The 20620-nt window shown below is 32.9% G+C and overlaps 3 protein-coding genes and 1 pseudogene across 10 annotated transcripts; 3 read left to right on the forward strand and 1 right to left on the reverse strand.

Moving 5' to 3' along the window:
- The window catches only part of LOC125195046 (agamous-like MADS-box protein AGL11), a 32149-nt pseudogene extending 26715 nt beyond the window's left edge, over nt 1-5434 (forward strand).
- A 3473-nt stretch (nt 5435-8907) lies between these two features.
- Nucleotides 8908-14748, forward strand: LOC125194083 (uncharacterized). Of its 7 annotated transcripts, none has more exons than XR_007171703.2 (18): nt 8908-9386; nt 9807-9840; nt 10159-10238; nt 10341-10400; nt 10512-10622; nt 10694-10771; nt 10865-10942; nt 11175-11903; nt 12252-12285; nt 12629-12708; nt 12798-12857; nt 12943-13047; nt 13119-13196; nt 13289-13366; nt 13564-14081; nt 14146-14246; nt 14325-14355; nt 14443-14551. XR_007171703.2 is itself a non-coding variant. In XM_048092102.2 (18 exons), the coding sequence occupies exons 1-18, from the start codon at nt 9096-9098 to the stop codon at nt 14458-14460; spliced, it is 2598 nt and encodes an 865-aa protein (XP_047948059.1). In that variant the 5' UTR covers nt 8908-9095; the 3' UTR covers nt 14461-14748. The 7 variants fall into 7 exon arrangements, 5 of the variants coding, with proteins under 5 accessions (XP_047948059.1, XP_047948057.1, XP_047948058.1 ...); XR_016137597.1 differs by having other exon boundaries at nt 14423-14503; XM_048092102.2 differs by having other exon boundaries at nt 14132-14246; nt 14423-14748.
- A 697-nt stretch (nt 14749-15445) lies between these two features.
- LOC125194084 (small ribosomal subunit protein bS6m-like) lies at nt 15446-17775 on the forward strand. 2 transcript variants are annotated; one of them, XM_048092106.2, is made up of 3 exons: nt 15446-15600; nt 16169-16381; nt 17234-17775. In XM_048092106.2, exons 2-3 carry the CDS (start codon nt 16199-16201, stop codon nt 17507-17509), a joined length of 459 nt encoding a protein of 152 aa, XP_047948063.1. In that variant the 5' UTR covers nt 15446-15600; nt 16169-16198; the 3' UTR covers nt 17510-17775. The 2 variants fall into 2 exon arrangements, with proteins under 2 accessions (XP_047948063.1, XP_047948064.1); XM_048092107.2 differs by having other exon boundaries at nt 15461-15600; nt 16173-16381.
- Nucleotides 17776-17848: 73 nt separating this feature from the next.
- LOC125195047 (metalloendoproteinase 3-MMP-like) lies at nt 17849-19466 on the reverse strand. Its single transcript, XM_048093251.2, has 2 exons — nt 19401-19466; nt 17849-18745 (listed from the first exon to the last, which is right to left on the reverse strand). The coding sequence occupies exons 1-2, from the start codon at nt 19464-19466 to the stop codon at nt 17849-17851; spliced, it is 963 nt and encodes a 320-aa protein (XP_047949208.1).
- Between the last annotated feature and the right edge of the window lie 1154 nt (nt 19467-20620).

Raw genomic sequence — 20620 nt, forward strand, 5'->3', positions numbered from 1 at the left:
TTTTAAATTACGTCTTTTTTATTTTTTTAGGATTTTAATTATGTGTTTTTTTAGTTTTTTAGGATTTTAAATTGTAAAATTCTTTTATTTAATGAAATGTGTTTTTATTAATTGAATTTGTTGGTAATAAAAATAAAAAATGAAATTGAATGAATAGTTAAGGGATGAGATGGTTAAGAGATGAATGGATGCAGATGTTGTCACTTAGTTAAGAAATAAGATAAGAAATGCAGTGGGACCCATAAATAGTTAAAGGATGAGACGATTAAGAGACGGTATTGAAACACGGACGTGGATGGCCTAAGTCAGGTAGTCTAGCCAAACTTGAAATTGAACTTCTTTAATTAACAAGTCATTGCAGGGTGTGAACCGTGAATCATCAAAGCTAGGAAAATTGGACTTCTTTAATTAACAAGCTAGGTGGAAGTCATTTTGGATTATAATTTGTATATCTATTTTGCTATATTAATAATTTATCCGATAATTTGTCGAACATTTGTAGCTAGTAATCTTTGCACAACTAAAATTAATGACGTTTAAATATCCATCCGTCCCAATAAATATGAAATTTTGGTTTCGGCACGAGAATTTATATAGTGTTGTTTTGTGAGTTAATAAAAAGAGAGTAAGATAAGAGAGATGAAAAAATAAAAATTGAATTATTTTCATTTTAGAAAATATTCATTTTTAATGGACAATAAAAAAAGAAAAACATTTCGCTCATAATGGACAAAGAGAGTATCTAGTACTCCTAGTAACAAAATCCACCAAGGATTCTAAATAACCACAAGGCCATCCGGATAATAATATACCTTCAGATAAGAGATCATTAATTTAAGCAACACAAATTTCTATAATTTCGTTGAATTCGAATAAAAAGGCCGCACAGTTACAAATAATGTCGTTGTTGGATTGTTAATTAAGCTTGGTGTTGATATGGAAATTTAATTATGAATATTTGGGAGTTTGTCTGAATGTATTTCATAAATTTTAAGAAGGGTAGTGATAAATTAACAAAAATTGTATGTACAAAGTTGGACATTTTAGGTATTTTACGTACAAAATAAAATTATAATTATTAACTAATTTGCTGTATTACATAATTACCCTCCTATAATAATTTAGGATAGCGTTATCCTTCATCAACGTTTATATATTTAGTAATTGATTTACTACATAATCAATGGCATAGTTTGTTATCAATAATGTTGAATCGATCTATTCAATTAGGTAGATAATATTAGTTGCATAATTTCTTCTTCCATTAACAACATTAACAACAAAAAGGATATTTCTTCATTCCATTTAAACTCTCCCATACAAACTGAATTATATCTTTTAAACTCTCCCATACAAACTGAATTAGTTGCATAATTTCTTCTTCCATTAACAACATTAACAACAAAAAGGATATTTCTTCATTCCATTTAAACTCTCCCATACAAACTGAATTATATCTTTTAAATTAACTTCGGCATTTCATTATTTTATCATTAAATCAATTTTACGATTCTGAGTTATAAAAATGACTACCTACATATATATATATATATATATATATATATATAAAAAAGTACTTTTTAAATATTATCATCTAACAAAATAATAAATAATAATAATCAATCACATCCAATTATTTCATTATTAAATCATCTTTAAATATCTAAGTTATAACGACTACAAGTATATGCAACTGAAATCTTATTGTTATCATCTAACTAAATAATCATAGTCGTTCACATCCATATACTTCTTAATAAATAATCTTTAAAATTCAAAAATATAAAATTAACTATTGTAATAATTCTTAGTGTATCATCCAAAGAAACAATTATAGTCATCCACGTCCGATTATTTTATTAATATATAATTCTTAAAATCTTAAGTTATAAATGACTACATGCATATTTAATTATTTTCTTAGTGTTTTCATCCAATTAAATACAAAATAATAATAGTCATTCGCATCCAATTATTTCATTATTAAATCATCTTAAAAATCATAAGTAATATAAGCAACATCATGTGTATATAATTAATTTCTTAGTGTTATCATCGAACTAAATAATCATAGTCATTCCATCCACATATTTTATTAATAAACAATCTTTAAAATTCCAAACTATAAAAACAACTACACGTGTATATAATAATTTCTTAGTATTGTCATCCAAAAAAATATTATAGTCATTTACATCGAATTATTTTATTATTAAATAATTCTTAAAATTAAAAATTATAAAAATGACTACACGCATATATGATTAATTTCTTAGTGTTATCCTCCAATGAAATAAAAAATAGTAATGTCCATTCGCATCCAATTATTTTATTATTAACTCATCTTTACAATTCTAAGTTACCAAAACGATTATATACGCATATAATTAATTTCTTAGTGTTATCATTCAACGAATTACAAAATAATTATAGCCGTTTGCATCCAATTATTTTATTATTAAACTATCTTTAAATTCTAAGTTATAAAAATGATCACTACATATGTATATAATTAAAATCTTAGAGTTATCATAGTCGTTCGAATCTAATTATTTTATTTAATTCTTAAAATTCTAAAGTATAAAATGAGTATATACATGCATACTTGATTTCGTAATACTAACATTACACAAAATAAATATTGGCATTTGCAAACATTTGTAGTCTTTATTATATTATTCCTATAAATTAGAATTAACATTATTATAGTAATGTAATAGCACAAGTCATGTTGGAGACTTGGAGTCTGGGATACCCATTTTCTCTTTTTAACTTATACTACTACACTACTATTTTTTCCGTTTAAATTTACATACGAAATTAATTTAAATTAAAAGTAACAATGTTTTCATTTGTTTGCTTTTTGTTATATTCTTATCATTTTGTAAATTTTAATGTTAACAAGTAGGAAATTATTTATTTTATGTTTCGTTCTTTTCATAAATTTATAATAAAAAAAATAATTTTTTTTTTGGTTTTTTCATAAATTTCTGTAAAAGATTAATTTATAATTATTGAATAATAATATTTACATTTAATTTTAAAGTTGTTTGAGTACAATCTAAGAATAAGAAACAATTAGAATTTTGAAGCTAATATGATTCCACGCTAAATAAAAACACCAAATACATAGGATTAAAATGGTGGAGAAAACCTAATGCATTACTGTTTTCATATTTTTTGTTGCTAGTGATCTTCCATATTTTCAAATTTTCCATATATAGTCTATGTAATTGAAGAGTGATTTAACTTTACAAATATAACAAAAGGGTAATTATGTGAAGAAATAATAGTTAATAAGAAAACCGGTTTAAATAAAAACCGGTTTAAAAAGAAGGGGCATTTTGTATGTACAATTTTTGTTAATTTATCTTTACTCTTTTAAGAATTTTGTAATAAATGGTCTTTTAATTTTTTTCTCATTTTAAATGGGATCAATAATAGTTTCTTATCTACTTTTGTATTAACTCAAACCCTAAAGTAATTGGCTAGAGAGAAAATATTTCACCTACTGAGCTACACTTCATCGTTAAATAAATGGTCTTTGTACTCCTCCTTCTGTCAAATATATTTGTTAAATTGTGTTTATTATGGCAATGGCAAATCTACTCTCATGGCGTGGTGCACTGTTCACAAAGTTTGATATGAAATCTTCGTTGTCAATATTCTACATTATTATTACTTGGAATGTTTGGAATATCAGGAATAAGGTTGTTTTCCAAGGCTCAACCCGATATGGGAGTTTGAGAAAAAAAATGTTGTTTTGGCGCCTCAGCATGTGGACTCGGGGTTGGTGCCACGGTTTTCCCTTCTTGCCCAGACAAATTCTTGATAATTTGGAGGAAGTCAGGAAGTGGGCAGGTTCTTGTCAATCTGAGGCTAGGTGGTAAGCTTTTCGTGGCCTTCTTGACTGTGGTTTTATGGCTCCTTTTGTTTATCGTAGTTTTCTTTTCTAGCTTTGATTGAGGATTTGAGGTGGAGTTTGTTCCAAGCTCCTTTTCTTGCTGTTTTGGTGTTGTTTTGTTTGTATTTATACTTCACAGCTCGCTTTTCTTGACTTGAGCATTTTTGAATAAAAAAAAATATGTTTATTATGAACATCAAATTGTTAAATCACACATTACATATTAACTTTTGTAAGAGGACCCTATTATAATAAGTGTATGTATACAACATATTACTAAATTTCAATAATATTAAATATATTATGAATTCTTAATTAGAAATTATTAGTTATGAATGTGATTTAATTAAGGTCGATACACTCATGCACTAGAGTGTATCTTCCCTCTAATAATTGGAGGAAAGTACAGACTATACTATGTCATTTTCCCTTCTAGAAATACTTATTTAATAGTATATAAAAATATTTGAGTATTCAGGTGAGATACTAGAGGATCTTTGCTTATAATAGTGCTCAAAACATAGTATTATCGAACTCCAACGCGTGGAAAGGCGCCAGCAATTGTTGTTCTCTAATTCGCAAACCTTAAAAGTTTGGTGCCCCAATAATATAAAACTATGCTTTTCTCCCCAACTTCCATTTTTAACTCTTACTAAATCTTGCTTTAATTTTTAAAGAACACACAAATGAAAAGTTAATCATATGGTGTCCAATCAAATGCATCATCGTTACGGACGTGGAATCACTAGACATAGCATGTTATAAGTGACCAATTGCAAATAGTCATCAAAATAAGGTGCACTTATAAATAACTAATTAATGGGTAGTGATCATTTCCAAATATAAACTAATTCACTAAATATAGACAAGACCCTTATAGACAATTAGATTTGGTTCCTCAATTAAAAAGGACTTTTTTTGCTAGAGGTGTCTAAAACTAAAAGGCCATCGGGTTTACTTTAATATTGAATGCTAAGTATGCATCAATATTGCTCTAATTTAGTTTAGTTTGATCTAGGCTAACATTATTGTTTTTGTTATTTTGTTTGATTTTAATGCATCAAAATTATAATTAACGTTGTTAATTTTACAAATAACATAAATATCAATTTTGATTTATACATAACTTTAAATAACTGAATAAAATATATTAAATTGTGACTATTATTTGTAAAATCAATAACTACTTATAAAAGGGTACAATTGTACATTAAAATTAAGCTAGTTATGGAACAAAAGTGTCAATACGTATAATGCGTGAAAAAACTAGTAATATTATGAGTGATGGATACTGATATTATGCTTGTCCTATAAAAAAAACTTATCTTTTAAGAAAAGAAAGACATTGAGAACTAATTACTAGCGTTTTGTAAATTTTTAAAAATAACCATAAAATTGAGAACTAATTACTAGCGTTTTGTAAATTTTTAAAAATAACCATAAAATAGGACGTAAAAAAAGCTTTCCTAAGTTGAGAACTAAATATCTTAATCTTTTGCTTTTCAGGACGCTTCTATTTGTGTCCTCTAATTTTAGTTGGTACACTAACAAATTAGCATCCTTAATTGCATTAAAACGTGTCCTTATTCGAATTTTTTTGTTATAGTGATGCATAATACTAATATATTGATGGTCAGTATATTAGTATGTTGGTTGGTATAGAAAAACCGTTATGACGTATATTGATATTGTTTGCGAAAAAATTGATATTATAAAGTATGAGAGAGATAAAAAAGAAAAAAAGTTATTAGAGTATTGTTTAATAGAGAATATAACTCACCTCATTAAAGAGAAAGAAATTATCAAAAATAGAATTTGACTATTTTGATGGACAGAAAAATGGAAAAAATGTCTATTTCTATGGGACAGTGGGAATGTCAAATTTCATAATCTAAACATATGTTAATAAAATAAAAGAGAAAGAGAAGAGAATAAATAGATAAAATATGAGAAATAATAAGAAAAGATGGATAAAATGATGAGAGGAAAAAAAGTGGATAAATAGTAGATATAAGTTGTAAATAAGTAGGAGCATAAGAGTAATAATTTGAGGTAAACTTTTCATTGTTGAATGAGACTATTTTTCGTGCCTGAAGGGAATAATATAATTTTTATGAAAAAATAACATACGAGAGATATGTGAAATTCAAATGTTTTAACTTTTTGTTGGGAGAATGAAAATGGTCAACTTAACTGCTATCTGTACTTTCCAATTTCACCTTCAAATTGATATATTAGTAACTGAGGACTGATATTCCGGAGGAATAAATCTAGATCATCTATTTTCCTTAACTGAATTAATTAACCAAAAAGTTTTCATGACTATAAAATGACAAATGGGATATTTAATCTTCACTATTGATTTATTGTTCTAAGAGATCAGATTTGTTGTTTAGTTATACCCGAGGAATTTTTTTTTCCATATTACATTATTTCGGTCAAATTAGTGAGCAGACTTGTTCGAGCGAATGAACCATGAATCAATAATTACGGATCGAACTTTTAAAGCATTCGTTAGACCAATAGAACATTGTCCTGTCAATTTGGATCGACAGTGAAGCTTCTTGGGTGGTTAGTAATGAAGCTTGACGAGTGTCACACTCCAAAAAGCATTTGATGCATACAAATTAGATTATATATGTGACGATTGCGGTGGAGAAATCCTAGAATTTGATTGGTATTTATGCACCACTTAGATGTCGAATAATGTAACATGAAAATTTAAAAGTTGTACCAAACTTTTCATGACTCATCATGACTCTTAGTACCTCTATAAATACCGTTGAGTTGGCTGTCCATATTTGCACAACAAAGAGAGCATCTGCCTCCACCTACCCAAAATAGACAGTTTACATTATGGCTTACAAAATTAATAATACTATGATTGTTGTAGTTGTAGCAATAATAATGGTGTATCTGGTATTGGCTCCAAAATCAGTGGAGTGTGCAATTGGGATAGATCTCAATCCTTGTACGCTTCCGGAATGCATAGCTGCATGCAAGAAAGTTTTGCAGGGAAAGTTTGCTAGCGCAACATGTGCAACCGGTCCGAAAGGAAAGTACTGCATTTGCCTTGGCTAGCCCATCTGCAACCAACTGCGCAGTCACTGTGGACAGACCAGCCTCTCTGTGACTCTAAAAGAGATGTTTTCTTTTCTATATAAATACTAAATAGTGTGTGTGTGTGTTTATGATGTGTGTGAGGTGTTGAGTCTTGTTAAAAAACTATTCTAATAATGTTGTAGCTCATCAAGTACTACTATAGTGTAACGAGTTTTAACTAAATCAAGTTTCCTACTCAATTAATGTTATACACCGGATTTTGATGAACAAAATAATATCAACCGGCAATATGTAAATATGATTATATAAGTGCGACAGACGGAGCTTAATCAAGCCAAAGTGCTCAAGTGGGTGTGGAAATTAAGAAAATTTATAGACATAGGAAAACATCTAAATAAATTTGGCCACGATGAATAAGGAAGACTACTCTGTCTCTGCCTAATATCGAAAGATGGATATTTCACTTTGAATAGTAAACCGCATATTAGCAACCATCTTCATGCAAGACTTGTTACTAAAAAGAGACACTGTTAGATTACATCAATTTAGAAGAGAAATAACGTAGTTAAATAATGTAGCAAGAAGACGGATTTATGTTAAGAGTAGATTGGAATGGAATTAGGAGACGTTAATGTTGTTTTTCGATATTAGAATGAAACAAGGGAAGTATTAAAATTAAGATATATACAGAAATGAAATGATTATTTTCGATATAAGAAAATAATTAATAAAATATAGTACTATATTAGTTCCTTCATCCTAATTTAATTAAATTGGTGTTTTATCAGTTAAATGTAGAAAAATGGATTGAAAATTTTAGCATGATTCAAGACGTCGGTAACCTTATTTTCAAGCTATATGATGAAAAAAATTCATTAAACTGAATTAGTAAATACTCTCTATCCCACTGAAGATGACTCATTTTTCGTTTTGGTTTGTCACAATCAAGATGACCTATTACTACAAAAAATGGAAGCACAATTATCTCAACTGTTCCCTCTCTCGTACTTTATTCTTTACACTTACCATACAAAATAAAGTTGTATAAAATTCAATGCCACTCAAAAAAGAGGTCATCTTTCCTTAGGACGGAATGAGTGATTAATTTGATGAAGAGTCTACATATTATACATTATAAAATAAATTGTGATCACTAAAAGTCTCTTGGCCTTCTTCTAGAAATAAAACAAAATTCACAATCTAGAGAAGAAGGGGACTATCTATCGTGCACGATTGTAGTGTCTAGCCTTTATCTTAATCTTAAGATTACGAATCACATTGGTGTGATATAACATTGAACAGGACCAACAGTGATATAATTAGTCCTTCTTGCCGATTACCAAGATAAGAGATCTATGTGATTATTATTTCTTATTCATGTACTTCCTACGTACCATATTACTCGGACTTTTTATTTTAGGTCATTAATTTGAGATTGATTTTTTAGTGTAATTAAATTAGCACTTTAAGTGTAACGAGAGATCACTTAATAATTAATACTTAATTACTCTAGTATATTAATTAAATATCCAAATTTTTACTTAAAATATAAATAATGTAAGTAGTTTGGAACGAATCGAAATAGAAAAGTGCGAGTAATATGGATTATTAAATAGTATAAATTTTAATACACAAGTGATAAAGTAAAAAAAAAATGAAAAAGTAATAAAAATATTGTCAGTGGATTATGGAGAGTGGGGCTATATTATTAATTAGTTAAAAAATTTCTTTTATTCCCATTAATTAATATACTATTTTTCATATAACTCAACTTAATCGACTTGTATTTCCTTTTAGAGGTATCAAACCAAAATAAATCATTCCTTATTTTCAAAAAATCAACTATAGTTTGATAAGCCATTTCTGAAATTAATCGAAATAAATTAACCGAAGTATTGAGTATTTGAATTGTACACAACGCATAATTTTGGTACATTCCTTTTTCAAGCAATTAGTTACTCAACAAGAAGGCGGCATAAAATTTCAAAAATTGAACTCATTTTGCAATCAAAATTCCCAATTTGTGCATCGCAAACTGTCTCTTCTCTTTACTCTGTGACAATCTGCTCCCAAATTCAGTCGGGTTTTAGGGTTTTTGTGAAATCTTGAGGGCTTCCAAATCCAATCCATGGCTAAAAAAAAGGGACGAGTAGATTCCGATGGGAGCAAGAAGAAAGACAGAGACGCTGGCAAAGAAGAAGATGGTGAAAAAGAAAAGTCTGAGGCGAAAGAAGAGGATGCGAAAGAGGGGAATGAAAGTTTGAAAAAGGGATCAAGAAAACGTAACAAAAATGAGGCTAAAGTGGTGTTACCGCTGTGGAAAAGTGACAGGCCGATAAGGGAGAGGAAAACAGTGGAAAGATTTATGATGGGGGGCACTCCAAGGGCCTCGCCCAGCAACACATTGTCAATTGAAAAGGTACCCTTTGTTTTTTTTCTGTAGATATGTAATGAACTGATGTACTGATAATGGAATCTTTGGATGATTTTGATCTGGATGCATGTGAGTTTGTCTGATGTGGGGTTGAAGATTGAAGGGCGTTTAAATCAAGATTATGTATTGTGATTTTTGTTTTCACTGTTGATAGATTGTGACTGGAGTGTTTCTTGGTAATTGGATGAATAATCATGTTTCATTTGGGATTGCCTTCCTTGTAAACTTTTGCTGTTATAACATGGAAAATTCCATTTTTCGAACTTTGTTTTATCAAAGAATGGACCCCTTAAGTATGATTCTCTTCCTTCTTATGATTTTGTGTAACAAAAAGGATCAATGGTGGTGCATTGCATCTTGGGCTCTATTGAAATTCTGACTAATGGCTGTTGATTATGGTGATAGGGCAAAGGGATGAAACTTAAAGACATTCCTAATGGTATGATTACTCTTTTTGGTGTCTTTATTTTTTGCTTCAATTTGTTGGTATGTGTTTGTTGGTGCTGATTGCTGAATACTTCTACAAGGAGGATTGTGGATTTCTATCAATTATTCAAGTCATACTCTGATATTTTTTTGTCATTGGATCAGAGAATTTTTCTTAAGTATCACCATAGCTTGAGAGAGCTGCTAATACATAGTATAAGCGATTTCTACTGTAGTTCAAATTTTCTTCTGGCTCATAGCTTAAGCTGAATACAGTTATGAAACATCACTGCTGAGATTCCTGTTCTGAGAAAATGAGCCCTCGTTGCAGTGGCATTCAATTTGTCTAAGGCGAAACCTGATGAGACCCTACAGCTGCTCCACAATGTTCTTTTTGGCAAGAAATCTAAGGTCTCTTTCAACCTAAACTTTTCAAATGAACATTTTTATGTTAGATTCTAAGCATTTTTATGTATCTTTTATCCTGGTGCTTCTGTTTTATATATTTTCCAGGTGCACACACTCAAGAAAAACATAGGCCTCTTTTCTGGTTTTGTATGGGCTGAGAATGAGGTAATTTTCTTTTAATCTTTTTTTTATGAGTTTGGGGAGTCAACACTCATGGGTATGTCTACCTGTTAATTGCAACTAATTAATATTGCTGTTGTTTTCAATGTTCAACAGGAAAAGCAAAGGACAAAAGTCAAGGAGAAATTTGAGAAATGTGTTAAAGAGAAGTTGCTGGCTTTCTGTGATATTCTCAATATCCCTGTCACCAAATCGACCACAAAGAAGGTAACATCTTACAGTATCAAGGTATGGAATTTCTAAAATTTCCTTGTCTAATTGCAGACTCTGTTATTTAGGAACTTATAATAAAGTTGTTGGACTTCTTGGAATCTCCACATGCTGCAACAGATAGCTTGCCTGCTGACATGGAGAAGGTAAATCAGTCGTAGTTTGGTCCTGTATGTTGTTTCAATGTTAAACTAGCATTATTTTAAGCCATTTTTTACCTGATCGCACATCATCAAAAGGGTAAGAAGCGGAAGAGTACGGAATCAACAAGCAAAAGTCCTACTTCTTCTAATGCGACTGCTGGAAAATCGAAACAGGTGGAGCTTTTCTTTATAATGCATTTTTTAATGTTATTTTCTGTGGACTGTGGGTTGAGATTGGTGTTAAAAAAAATGGTGATGTGCGATACTTGAGACTTAGAATTGTCGTATCCTGAGGTTTTTTTACTATTGCTTGCTATGTATGTAATCATTTGTAATTTTTGATTACCCTGTATCCTTCTGCATATACCTCATTGTGCTGTTGTTCATTGATCTATCTGACATGTAGAAACAAAAGTTGAGTTCTCAATCTGGGAAGAAGTCAAAGCCTTCTATTGAAGAAGAAGAAGAAGACAATGATGGAGAAGGCAAATCTTTTCAAATTGACAATGATCATGATGATGACAGCACAGTTGGCGAAGGAGAAAGTGAAGAGGAGCATCGCTCAAAAGAAGCAACAGATGATGATGATGATGACAGCACAGTTGGTGAAGGAGAAAGTGAAGATGAACATCACTCAGAAGAAGGAACAGATGATGAGGACAGCAGAGCTGCTGAGGGAGAAAGTGAAGAGGAGCATCACTCAGAAGAAGCAACAGATGATGATGATGATGACAGCACAGTTGGTGAAGGAGAAAGTGAAGATGAACATCACTCAGAAGAAGGAACAGATGATGAGGACAACACAGTTGGTGAGGGAGAAAGTGAAGAGGAGCATCACTCAGAAGAAGCAAAAGATAATGATGATGATGACAGCACATCTGGTGAAGGAGAAACTGAAGATGAGCATCACTCAGAAGAAGGAACAGATGATGATGAAGATGAGCCTGGTAAACATATGGATGTTGAACAAAGTTCCTCAAAGAAAAGTGGTAAGAAAGATAATGGTGAGTCTGAGTTGAAGTCTAATAAGTCTGTTGGTAAAGGAAGCAATGTAACAGCATCAAAAACTGGTAAATCTACTCAAAAGGGTAAAGTTACGACTCGTTCGAGCAAGAAGAAAAAGGAGGAAGACAATGTGAGTTTCAAGATTTTGTATTGTGAACTGCACAAGATTTTTGTTCTCACTCTTGATAGTTTGTTACTGGATTATATTCTATACTGTGTGATTGGATAGAAGTGTTTCTTTTGTTGGTAATTGGTTGAATAGTCATGTCTCATTTGGGATTGGCCTCCTTGTAAACTTTTACTGTTATTACATGGAAAATTCCATTTTCGAACTTCTTTTTTTATCAAAGAATGGACTCCCTTAAGTATGACTCTCTTCCTTCTTAATGATTTAGTGTAACACAAAGAATCAATGGTGGTGCATTGCATCTCGTGCTCTATTGAAATTCTGACCAATGGCTGTTGATTATGGTGACAGGGTAAAGGGATGCAACTTAAAGACATTCCAAACGGTATGATTATTCTTTTTGGTTTCTGTTTGGCGTCTTTATTTTGTCTTTATTGTGGATTTCTATCAATTATTCAAGTCTTACTCCGATCCGATATTTAAGCATTTACATAATAGAGAAGCTTGTAATCACAGCTAAGAGTTGGACATCATTATGCTGAAATATATGTTTTATCATTGGATCAGAGGATTTTTCAAGTACTCCCCATAGCTTGTGAAAGCTGCTAATACATAGAAGTATAAAGGATTTCTACTGTAGTTCAAATTTGCTTCTGGCCCGTAGCTTAGGCTGAATACAGTTATGATACATGAGATTCCTGTTCTGAGAAAATGAGCCCTCGTTGCAGTGGCATTCAAGTTGTCTAAGACGAAACCTGATGAGACCCTACAGCTGCTCCACAACGTCCTTTTTGGCAAGAAATCTAAGGTCTCTTTCAGCCTAAATTTTTCAAATGAGCATTTTTTATGTTTGATTCTAAGCATTTTTTACGTACTCCTGTTTTATACAATATCCAGGTGCACACACTCAAGAAAAACATAGGCCTCTTTTCTGGTTTTGTATGGGCTAAGAATGAGGTAACCTTCTTAAATCCTTTCTTTTTTTTTATGAGTTTGGTGAGTCAACACTCATGGGTATGTCTACGTTTAATTGCAACTAAAGCAAAGGACAAAAGTCAAGAAGAAATTTGAAAACTGTGTCAAAGAGAAGTTGCTCACTTTCTGTGGTATCCTCAATATCCCTGTCACCAAAGCGCCTACAAAGAAGGTAACATCTTACAGTATCTTCTTATGGAATTTCTAGAATTTCCTTGTCTAATTGCAGACTCTATTATTTAGGAACTTATAACAAAGTTGTTGGATTTCTTGGAATCTCCATATGCTACAACAGATAGCTTGCTTGCTGACATGGAGAAGGTAAATCAGTCGTAGTTTGGTCCTGTATGTTGTATCGATGTTACACTAGCATTATTTTTACCATTTTTTACCCAATCACACATCATCAAAAGGGTAAGAAGCGGAAGACCACGGAATCAACAAGCAAAAGTCCTACTTCTTCTAATGCGACTGCTGGAAAATCCAAACAGGTGGGGCTTTTCTGTATAGTGCATTTCTTCATGTTATTTTCTGTGCGGGTTGACATTGGTGTTAAATGAGATGGTGATGTGCGATACACGAGACTTAGAATTGTCGAATCATGAGGTTTTTTGACTCTTTCGATTGCCATGTATCCTTCTGCATATACCTCATTGTGCTGTTGTTCATTGCTCTATCTGACATGTAGAAACAAAAGTTGAGTTCTCAATCTGGGAAGAAGTCAAAGCCTTCTATAGAAGAAGAACACAATGATGATGACAGCACAGTTGGTGAAGGAGAAAGTGAAGACAAGCATCAGTCAGAAGAAGCAACAGATGATGATGACGACAGCACAGGTGGTGAAGGAGAAAGTGAAGATGAGCATCACTCAGAAGAAGGAACAGATGATGATGAAGATGAGCCTGCTAAACATATGGATGTTGAGAAAAGTTCCTCAAGGAAAAATGGTAAGAAAGATAATGGGAAGACTGAGTTGAAGTGTAACAAGTCCGTTGGTAAAGGAAGCAATGTAACAGCATCAAAAACGGGTAGATCTTCTAAAAACCCTTCCGGTTCAACATCACAGAAACAATCTGAAGCTGAATCAAGGGGTAAAGTTATGACCCGTTCGAGCAAGAAGAAAAAGGAGGAAGACAATGATGTCCCTACAAAGGGTGCGTCTGCCAGCAAGAAAAAGTCGAGCAAATCTTCAAAAAAAAGAACAAGGTAAATCTTTGTTTCTTCTTTACTTAACTTTTCGTTTACTTCATATCTAGTGTTTCGAATATAGAAGGGAAAGGGGAAGATTCAATAGCAGCTAAAAAACAGCCTAGCAGAGTAGAAATGCATGCTGCAGCTACGAATATACTGAACGAAGTAGATTTTGATGTAGTAAGTACTAAGTCATATCATTGCAAGTTGCTTATGTTTGATTCTTATTTAAAATTTCCGTGTTTTGTTACAATGCAGGTAAAAGTAGCTGACGTCTTTCGACAACTTGGTATGGCTAATCCCTATTTGGTCATTTGTTACTGAAAGAAGTACTTAGTTTTTTTTTTCACTCTTAGTTCTTGTTGGCTACAATCAGCTAAGCACTTTGGAGTAGATCTGAGGCAAAGGATAGAAGAAGTGAAAGAAATAATTGCTGAAGTAATGGAAAGCATATTGAAAAACATGTCAGACGATTCTGGGGATGAAGCACGAAAAGATGATGGAGACGACAAACGATGAGCTTGAATCATTTTGTGTACATTTTGTTACGTACATTTTGTTACGTAAATAGTTTTGTAAAATTAGTTTGAGAAATTTTAGAGAAGCTGTACAGAAATTTCGAAGGACTATGCAATAAATTTGTAGATATGATAGTTTTTAACTTTTTTTTTGGGCTCCTTAACCTCGTCTCCATCTACTACATACTTGGAATATTATCAATTTCATTTGTTCTCACGCCATACTTTGTTAGTCATTTGAAAGGTTAAAGTTTGCTTTTTTACATGTTTATAGGTTAGATTATTTTTTATATTTAATTCTATCGAGTCGTATAGTAATCTACCATTGGGAGAATAGCAACTTAAAAACTACGAACAGGACACATCTGGTTGATTTAACTGATTATTAATTTACTGTTGGCCAAGTTGGTGATCATAGGAAATTTAACAATAGCAAAATTTATGATTTTTATGACCTAAGTTATGAAAAATCAAAATTTAATAGTAAACTACGAAGTTCAAACACATCTGTTTGGTTTAACTTGGTCATAAAAATCATAAATTTGGTCATGGTTCGTGGTATTAGTAATTTACTATTGGGATAATAGAAACTTAAAAGCTGAAGGTCGAAAACATCTAATTAATTTAATTATAGAAAAATCAAAATGATCATAGTTTGTGATATTAGCAGCCAATTTATTCATAATTTAAGAAACAATTTTGCTAAGTTAAGAAGTCCATTAGTTAGATAAAAACTATAATTCAGGTAATAAATCTATGAATTAATATCACATTAAGAATAATAATACTCCATCTAAGACTTCGATAGTAATTCAACTATTCACTAACAAGAAATTTAAAATAATTACTACATGACTATTTTTTAATCTAATTTACACAGTGGTCAGTGAGATACAAACTCCCATTTCCGCCGCCATCCACTCGCATCTTCTTCACCCCAAAACCCCTACGCCGCCGCCGTGGTAGGAAGGGAGAACGCCGCCGTCTGCACTGCTTCGAAATTTCACGAACTTAGCGTAATCCCTAACTCCGATTTCTTTGCTTATTTTGAATTAAGATTTCGTCGCTCGATTGACTCTTCTTAGCTAGAAGCCTCGATCCATATCACAAGAGCAATCTATTTTTCGAGTTTGTATTTTTGTTATGTTAACCGCCCGATCATTGATTCATAATGTGACTTAGCCCTAGTTTGTTTTGACAATCAAATTTCTCTTCTCGATATTAGGGTTATTCAATTAGAAAATGTTTTAGATGAATTGGCAGAGATTTTTATCAATTTGTATGGAATTTTAGGCTTCGTACGGGTTATAAATTTAGAGGGTTGAAAAAAAGGAGGCTGTAATTATATACGGTTTTGTTTATTTTGAGCCTAATTTGAAGTGAGTTGAGCCACATTGTCAGTTTTTTTTTCTCGTTGCTGTTGAACCTGTTGTTATCTTGTTTAATTGCTTATACTGTTAATTGGATGTTTGTCTTGTGGGAATCATACCTTAATTATGGGTATATACATTTCGTTGATTTTCCGATTTCTTAATTACTGAGGAATCGCTTGAACTGAGTCACTGATTATAACATTTTTTGCAGATAGGGTGCTGATATAGTTTGAACATAAATATGCCTCTTTATGACTGCATGCTTTTGTTAAAACCCACTGTACCAAAGGAAGCCCTCTTTGATTTGATTGCGCGGGTGGGAAAGCATGTTTACAGAAGAAATGGAGTGGTGACTGATTTGAAATCTTTAGGAACTGTTCAATTGGGTTATGGAATCAGAAAACTGGATGGGCGATATTATCAGGTAGATTCTGCTCACCTTCGGCATGGTTTCATAAAAAATGGGTAAGATGTAAAAAATCAATTTTGTTTAATAGGTACTATTCAGTTCGGACTAGAATTTCCATCTGAAAGTGGACATATCAACCGAAGCCTGTCTGCCATGTTTGACGTGTATCATTTCATCAACTTGAACTTGTCGTTTGTGAACTAAAAATAAAAATCGCAAGTTTGTAAAAACATTGATAATATCAAAAGCTTACATTGCATTTATAGATAATTGAATGTTCATGAACTTTTAGTTTTTAGCCCTAATTATTTCAGGGTTTGCGGTTTTGACTTAATAAAATTAGTTCTGATGTGTTGGATTTGGTAGAATTCTGCATTATTTACTTAAGTTATATACTCAATTGTTGAAAGTTGCCTGCTTTACTCAACATTGTATAGTGCTGAGATTGGCTAATGTTCTTCCTGCATTCTTTTCCTTACATGACGCTGTCGAACTACCATGCTTGCTCTGGAAGTAACAGATAACATCTTACTCGAGCCTGGGTTATATGAGACTTGTCAAGACATGTCTTCTTTAGTTGCTATTACTTTGAATCTAATCATCTGTTAGATCTTTTATTGATTTGGGGAAAACAGCGTTTCTACGCCTATCAATCACTATGGAATTAAGATGTGGGTACATACTTGTTTTCCAGATCTTAATTTCTTTTCTATCTGCCCCAGTAAACATTTTTCAATAGCCAATTTTTTATATTGTGTACTCCATCATATACTGCATATATATGATTCATCGATCTTTTCAGTGAAAATACTACTTGTTGACAGAAAAGACAAATATTCAGACAGAATCAATTGTTATATGATGCAGGGCCAACTGCTACAGATGACTATGATGACACCACCTAGCATAAACTCTGAGTTATACTATCTGAACAAGGAAGACCGGTTGCTCCGTTGGTTACTGATCAAACACCGTGACTTTAAATTCAAAGGGGGCTCAACGGGTGAACTTGATATCGCAACTGAGCTTAGAGATCTCAAGAGTGTTTTGAACGATGGCAACATGAATATTGAAGAGGATGATGATGATGACGACGATGATGATGACGAGGTGCAATCCGAATCAGGAGAAAGCATGAATTAGAGATGGTTACTTCTTGATGGTCTTCTCTTTTTGGTGTGGTTTCATTTAGCAAGACCAGCTGAAACTCTAGCGTGATAAAATGAAATGTGCAATCGTATTTTATGGGATAAATTGCCAATCTATATACTTGTCTGGATATAGCTGTTGCTGCAATTTGTGCTTCTGTATGAAAGGGAGATGTGGAAAGTGATTGGTAGGGATTTTGCTATGTCTAAGTAACTGACATTTTCATTTCAATATTTAGAATATATTTTTCAGATGGAAAAGCAGTTCATTTCATAATAGTAGTATTACATTTCCGACATAGGAATTATTATACATATTAATATAGATGGAATGCTAATTTTGGCGATTGTATAAAGCAGCAATCCCCTGGATATCATCTTGATCCAAAGTCTTAACCGCCCCTGCTCCAATAGTCGCGTGCATGATTGCTGTCTCGTGTGAGCTATGCCCCAAACCAAGAAGGTGGCCGATTTCATGTGCAGCAACAGTTTCCAAATGGAAAGCATTGGCATTTTGGGCGATGGACCACTGCTCGTCGGCATCATAATGGAACCTGCCATCGGTTGGTGCAAACGCGTGAGCTAGGGTTCCACCCGGGCCATCAAAAGGGGCACCGTCGCCATGGTTTCCCTGGTGAAACCCTATAACTATGTCAACGTTTTCACCACGCGAGAAGGAGAAATGTGTGGCACTTTCCCATTGTTGGAAGGCACGTGCCACAGGATCGACGGCAGCTGGGGGAAAGTTGGGTGATAGGCGGTAAGTGAGATGGGTTTTAGTTGGTGGCCACCTAGGGTTATTACGAAAGAAAGTGTAGTGAGAGACGGTGTGGATGCTACGACTCGTCCTGTTTCGGGGTTGCATGTAGTTGGTGTCGTTGACGATGTCGGCCACCCCGCAACGAGGGGCTGTCATTTTCGCGATTGTTTCGTCATCTAAGATCCCTGTGGGCTTGATGTCGTAATTCTTTTGGTAGGTTTTGACAGCGGATTCTAGGATGTCGTCGAAATCATCGTCGGTAGCATGGGTTTTGTTCAGATATTTCAGATATCCGAATTTCTCGAGGTAGGCTTTGAGCTCGTGGACCTCTTTGGTGTTGTTTCCCTTATGACAACCTTTTAGATTGTTGATGAAATCAAAAGGTGAGGATTTTTTGTGGTTTGGAGTTTTCGTCTTGGCATTGCCAATTGACAATAGTAGTAGGAAAATAAGGAAGAGAAATGGGATGAACTGAAAAGGCTAATACCCATGATTTTTATAAGAATGTTTGTTTGATGCATGTTTAAGCTTTTATTACAACTATTTATAGGCATGCGTTACAGTGGGCCCCACCTCACAGATCCATTCTCTCACACCATTTTGTTCAAACGCAGCACATATTTAGTCTCAATCAAAATCAGCTTTATTGAAATCAACTTAAAAACATTATTTCTAGAAATATTTGACAATGAAAATTATTTTTAACAATTAATCACTTAGATTAGCTTTATATATTACTACTAATATATTTTGTGGGAGAGAATGGATCGGTGAGGTGGGGCCCAGGGAGGTAGTGGTGTTTGAACACAATGAATTAGTGATGCGTTTCATTTGTTATCCTCGGCGTTTTATGCACAGCACTTGGTGCTCAAGTGCTGTGATTTGTATCACAACAGAGGATCTGCTTCCGTTACAGTGTGAGTGAATAGATATTCCACTTGTTAATTTCTAGGAAAAGGAATTTAGTTGTCGATTTTGTCTTTAATTGAATGACTTGACTATCTGTCTAACTTCTATATGCAAATATGATTTCTATTTATGAATATTCAACACAAAAAAGCAAATCTTAAGTTACAATACTAATTCATTTTCAGAGTTAACGCCATGATAAAGATGTCACACTCACAGACCGATCATCAACTGTGTTTACGAAAATTATAGTACTGTCATTAATTTCGACTAAGTTACCCATGGTTTAAAATTGAAAACAATTTACTATATTCAAAATGTGAGAATTGATCTGTAGAGTGTTTTATTGTGAGTGACAAGCTTTAGAGCATTGGTAATGGGGGACGATCCCGAAGCCATGATCGGCTTTGAGTCGACCCCCCATTGTGGAAAAGGGGTTTGTCATCGGCCCATCTCACCACACCCCAAAGGGCCGTCAACAGCCATGACCGATCTTCATGGGGCCATGATCGACTCATCATTGCGGCGATCGATAGGGTCGATGATCGGCCCTATCGAAATGATTTTTTTTTCAAATTATTTTTAAATCCTCTATAACCTTCATACCTAGGCCTGTCAAATTGGGTACCCGCGGATACCCAATCCGAAATTTTCGGGTACCCGATCCCGAAATTCTAAAGATCCAATACCCGATTCCTGACCCGAATTTGATTTCGGGTATACCCGGATACCCGACACGGGTATCCGGTCCCGATTGTGATTGTGATTTTGATTAAAAAAAATTTAACTACAAACTATTAGAATTTATTTAATATTTAGTTGGAATTTAATACAAAGTTAAAGTAATATTCAAGAGAAAAATTAAACACAAAATAAGCATTTCACAATTATTCGGGTATACATGATCGGGTATCGGATATCCCGATACTCGAAAATCCAAAATTCTCACTATGCGATCCTGATCCGAAATCCGAACGGGTTTCGGGTAACCAATTACCCGATTTTTTCGGATTTGGATATCGGGTATCCAATACCCGCTATCTATTTTGACAGGCCTATTCATACCCCATTATTTACATTCACTCTTTCATTCTCACTCTATACTTCTCTCTCTAGACAATGAATTCTGACAATTTTTAATTTCTTAATCTATTACATTTTAGTTTATCTAATAAAAGATACCCCTTCATCCGTTATTAGGAGTCCACCGGTTTATCATATTAGTGCGCCCATCATTAAAAGTCTCGGTTCACTTTTACTATAAATGGTAGGTACAAATCACTTTCCAGTAACTCATTCCACTCACATTCTATTATAAAATTAATATATAAAAATAATCTCACTTTCCACTATCTTTTCTCACTCACTTTCCTTTATATTTTTTTAAAACACATGGCGAACTCAAATAGGGCTCCTAATGGCGGACGAAGAGAGTAT

Source organism: Salvia hispanica, chromosome 4 (genome assembly GCF_029641045.1).
Source record: "Salvia hispanica isolate PSC_SH4W2 chromosome 4, Shi_PSC_v1, whole genome shotgun sequence".
NCBI classification, from domain to species: Eukaryota; Viridiplantae; Streptophyta; class Magnoliopsida; order Lamiales; family Lamiaceae; genus Salvia; species Salvia hispanica.

What these genes read in the sequence shown, in the direction of transcription:
- LOC125194083 (XM_048092100.2), top strand. Translation starts at nt 9,096, where the DNA reads ATGGCTAAAAAAAAGGGACGAGTAGATTCCGATGGGAGCAAGAAGAAA. An exon ending in ACTTAAAGACATTCCTAATG is followed by an intron (nt 9,841 to 10,158) that starts GTATGATTACTC and finishes CCCTCGTTGCAG; the next exon opens with TGGCATTCAATTTGTCTAAG. An exon ending in TGCCTGCTGACATGGAGAAG is followed by an intron (nt 10,772 to 10,864) that starts GTAAATCAGTCG and finishes CATCATCAAAAG; the next exon opens with GGTAAGAAGCGGAAGAGTAC.
- LOC125194084 (XM_048092106.2), top strand. Translation starts at nt 16,199, where the DNA reads ATGCCTCTTTATGACTGCATGCTTTTGTTAAAACCCACTGTACCAAAG. An exon ending in TGGATGGGCGATATTATCAG is followed by an intron (nt 16,382 to 17,233) that starts GTAGATTCTGCT and finishes TATATGATGCAG; the next exon opens with GGCCAACTGCTACAGATGAC.
- LOC125195047 (XM_048093251.2), bottom strand. Translation starts at nt 19,466, where the DNA reads ATGGGTAACTTAGTCGAAATTAATGACAGTACTATAATTTTCGTAAAC. An exon ending in ACACAGTTGATGATCGGTCT is followed by an intron (nt 18,746 to 19,400) that starts GTGAGTGTGACA and finishes TAGCCTTTTCAG; the next exon opens with TTCATCCCATTTCTCTTCCT.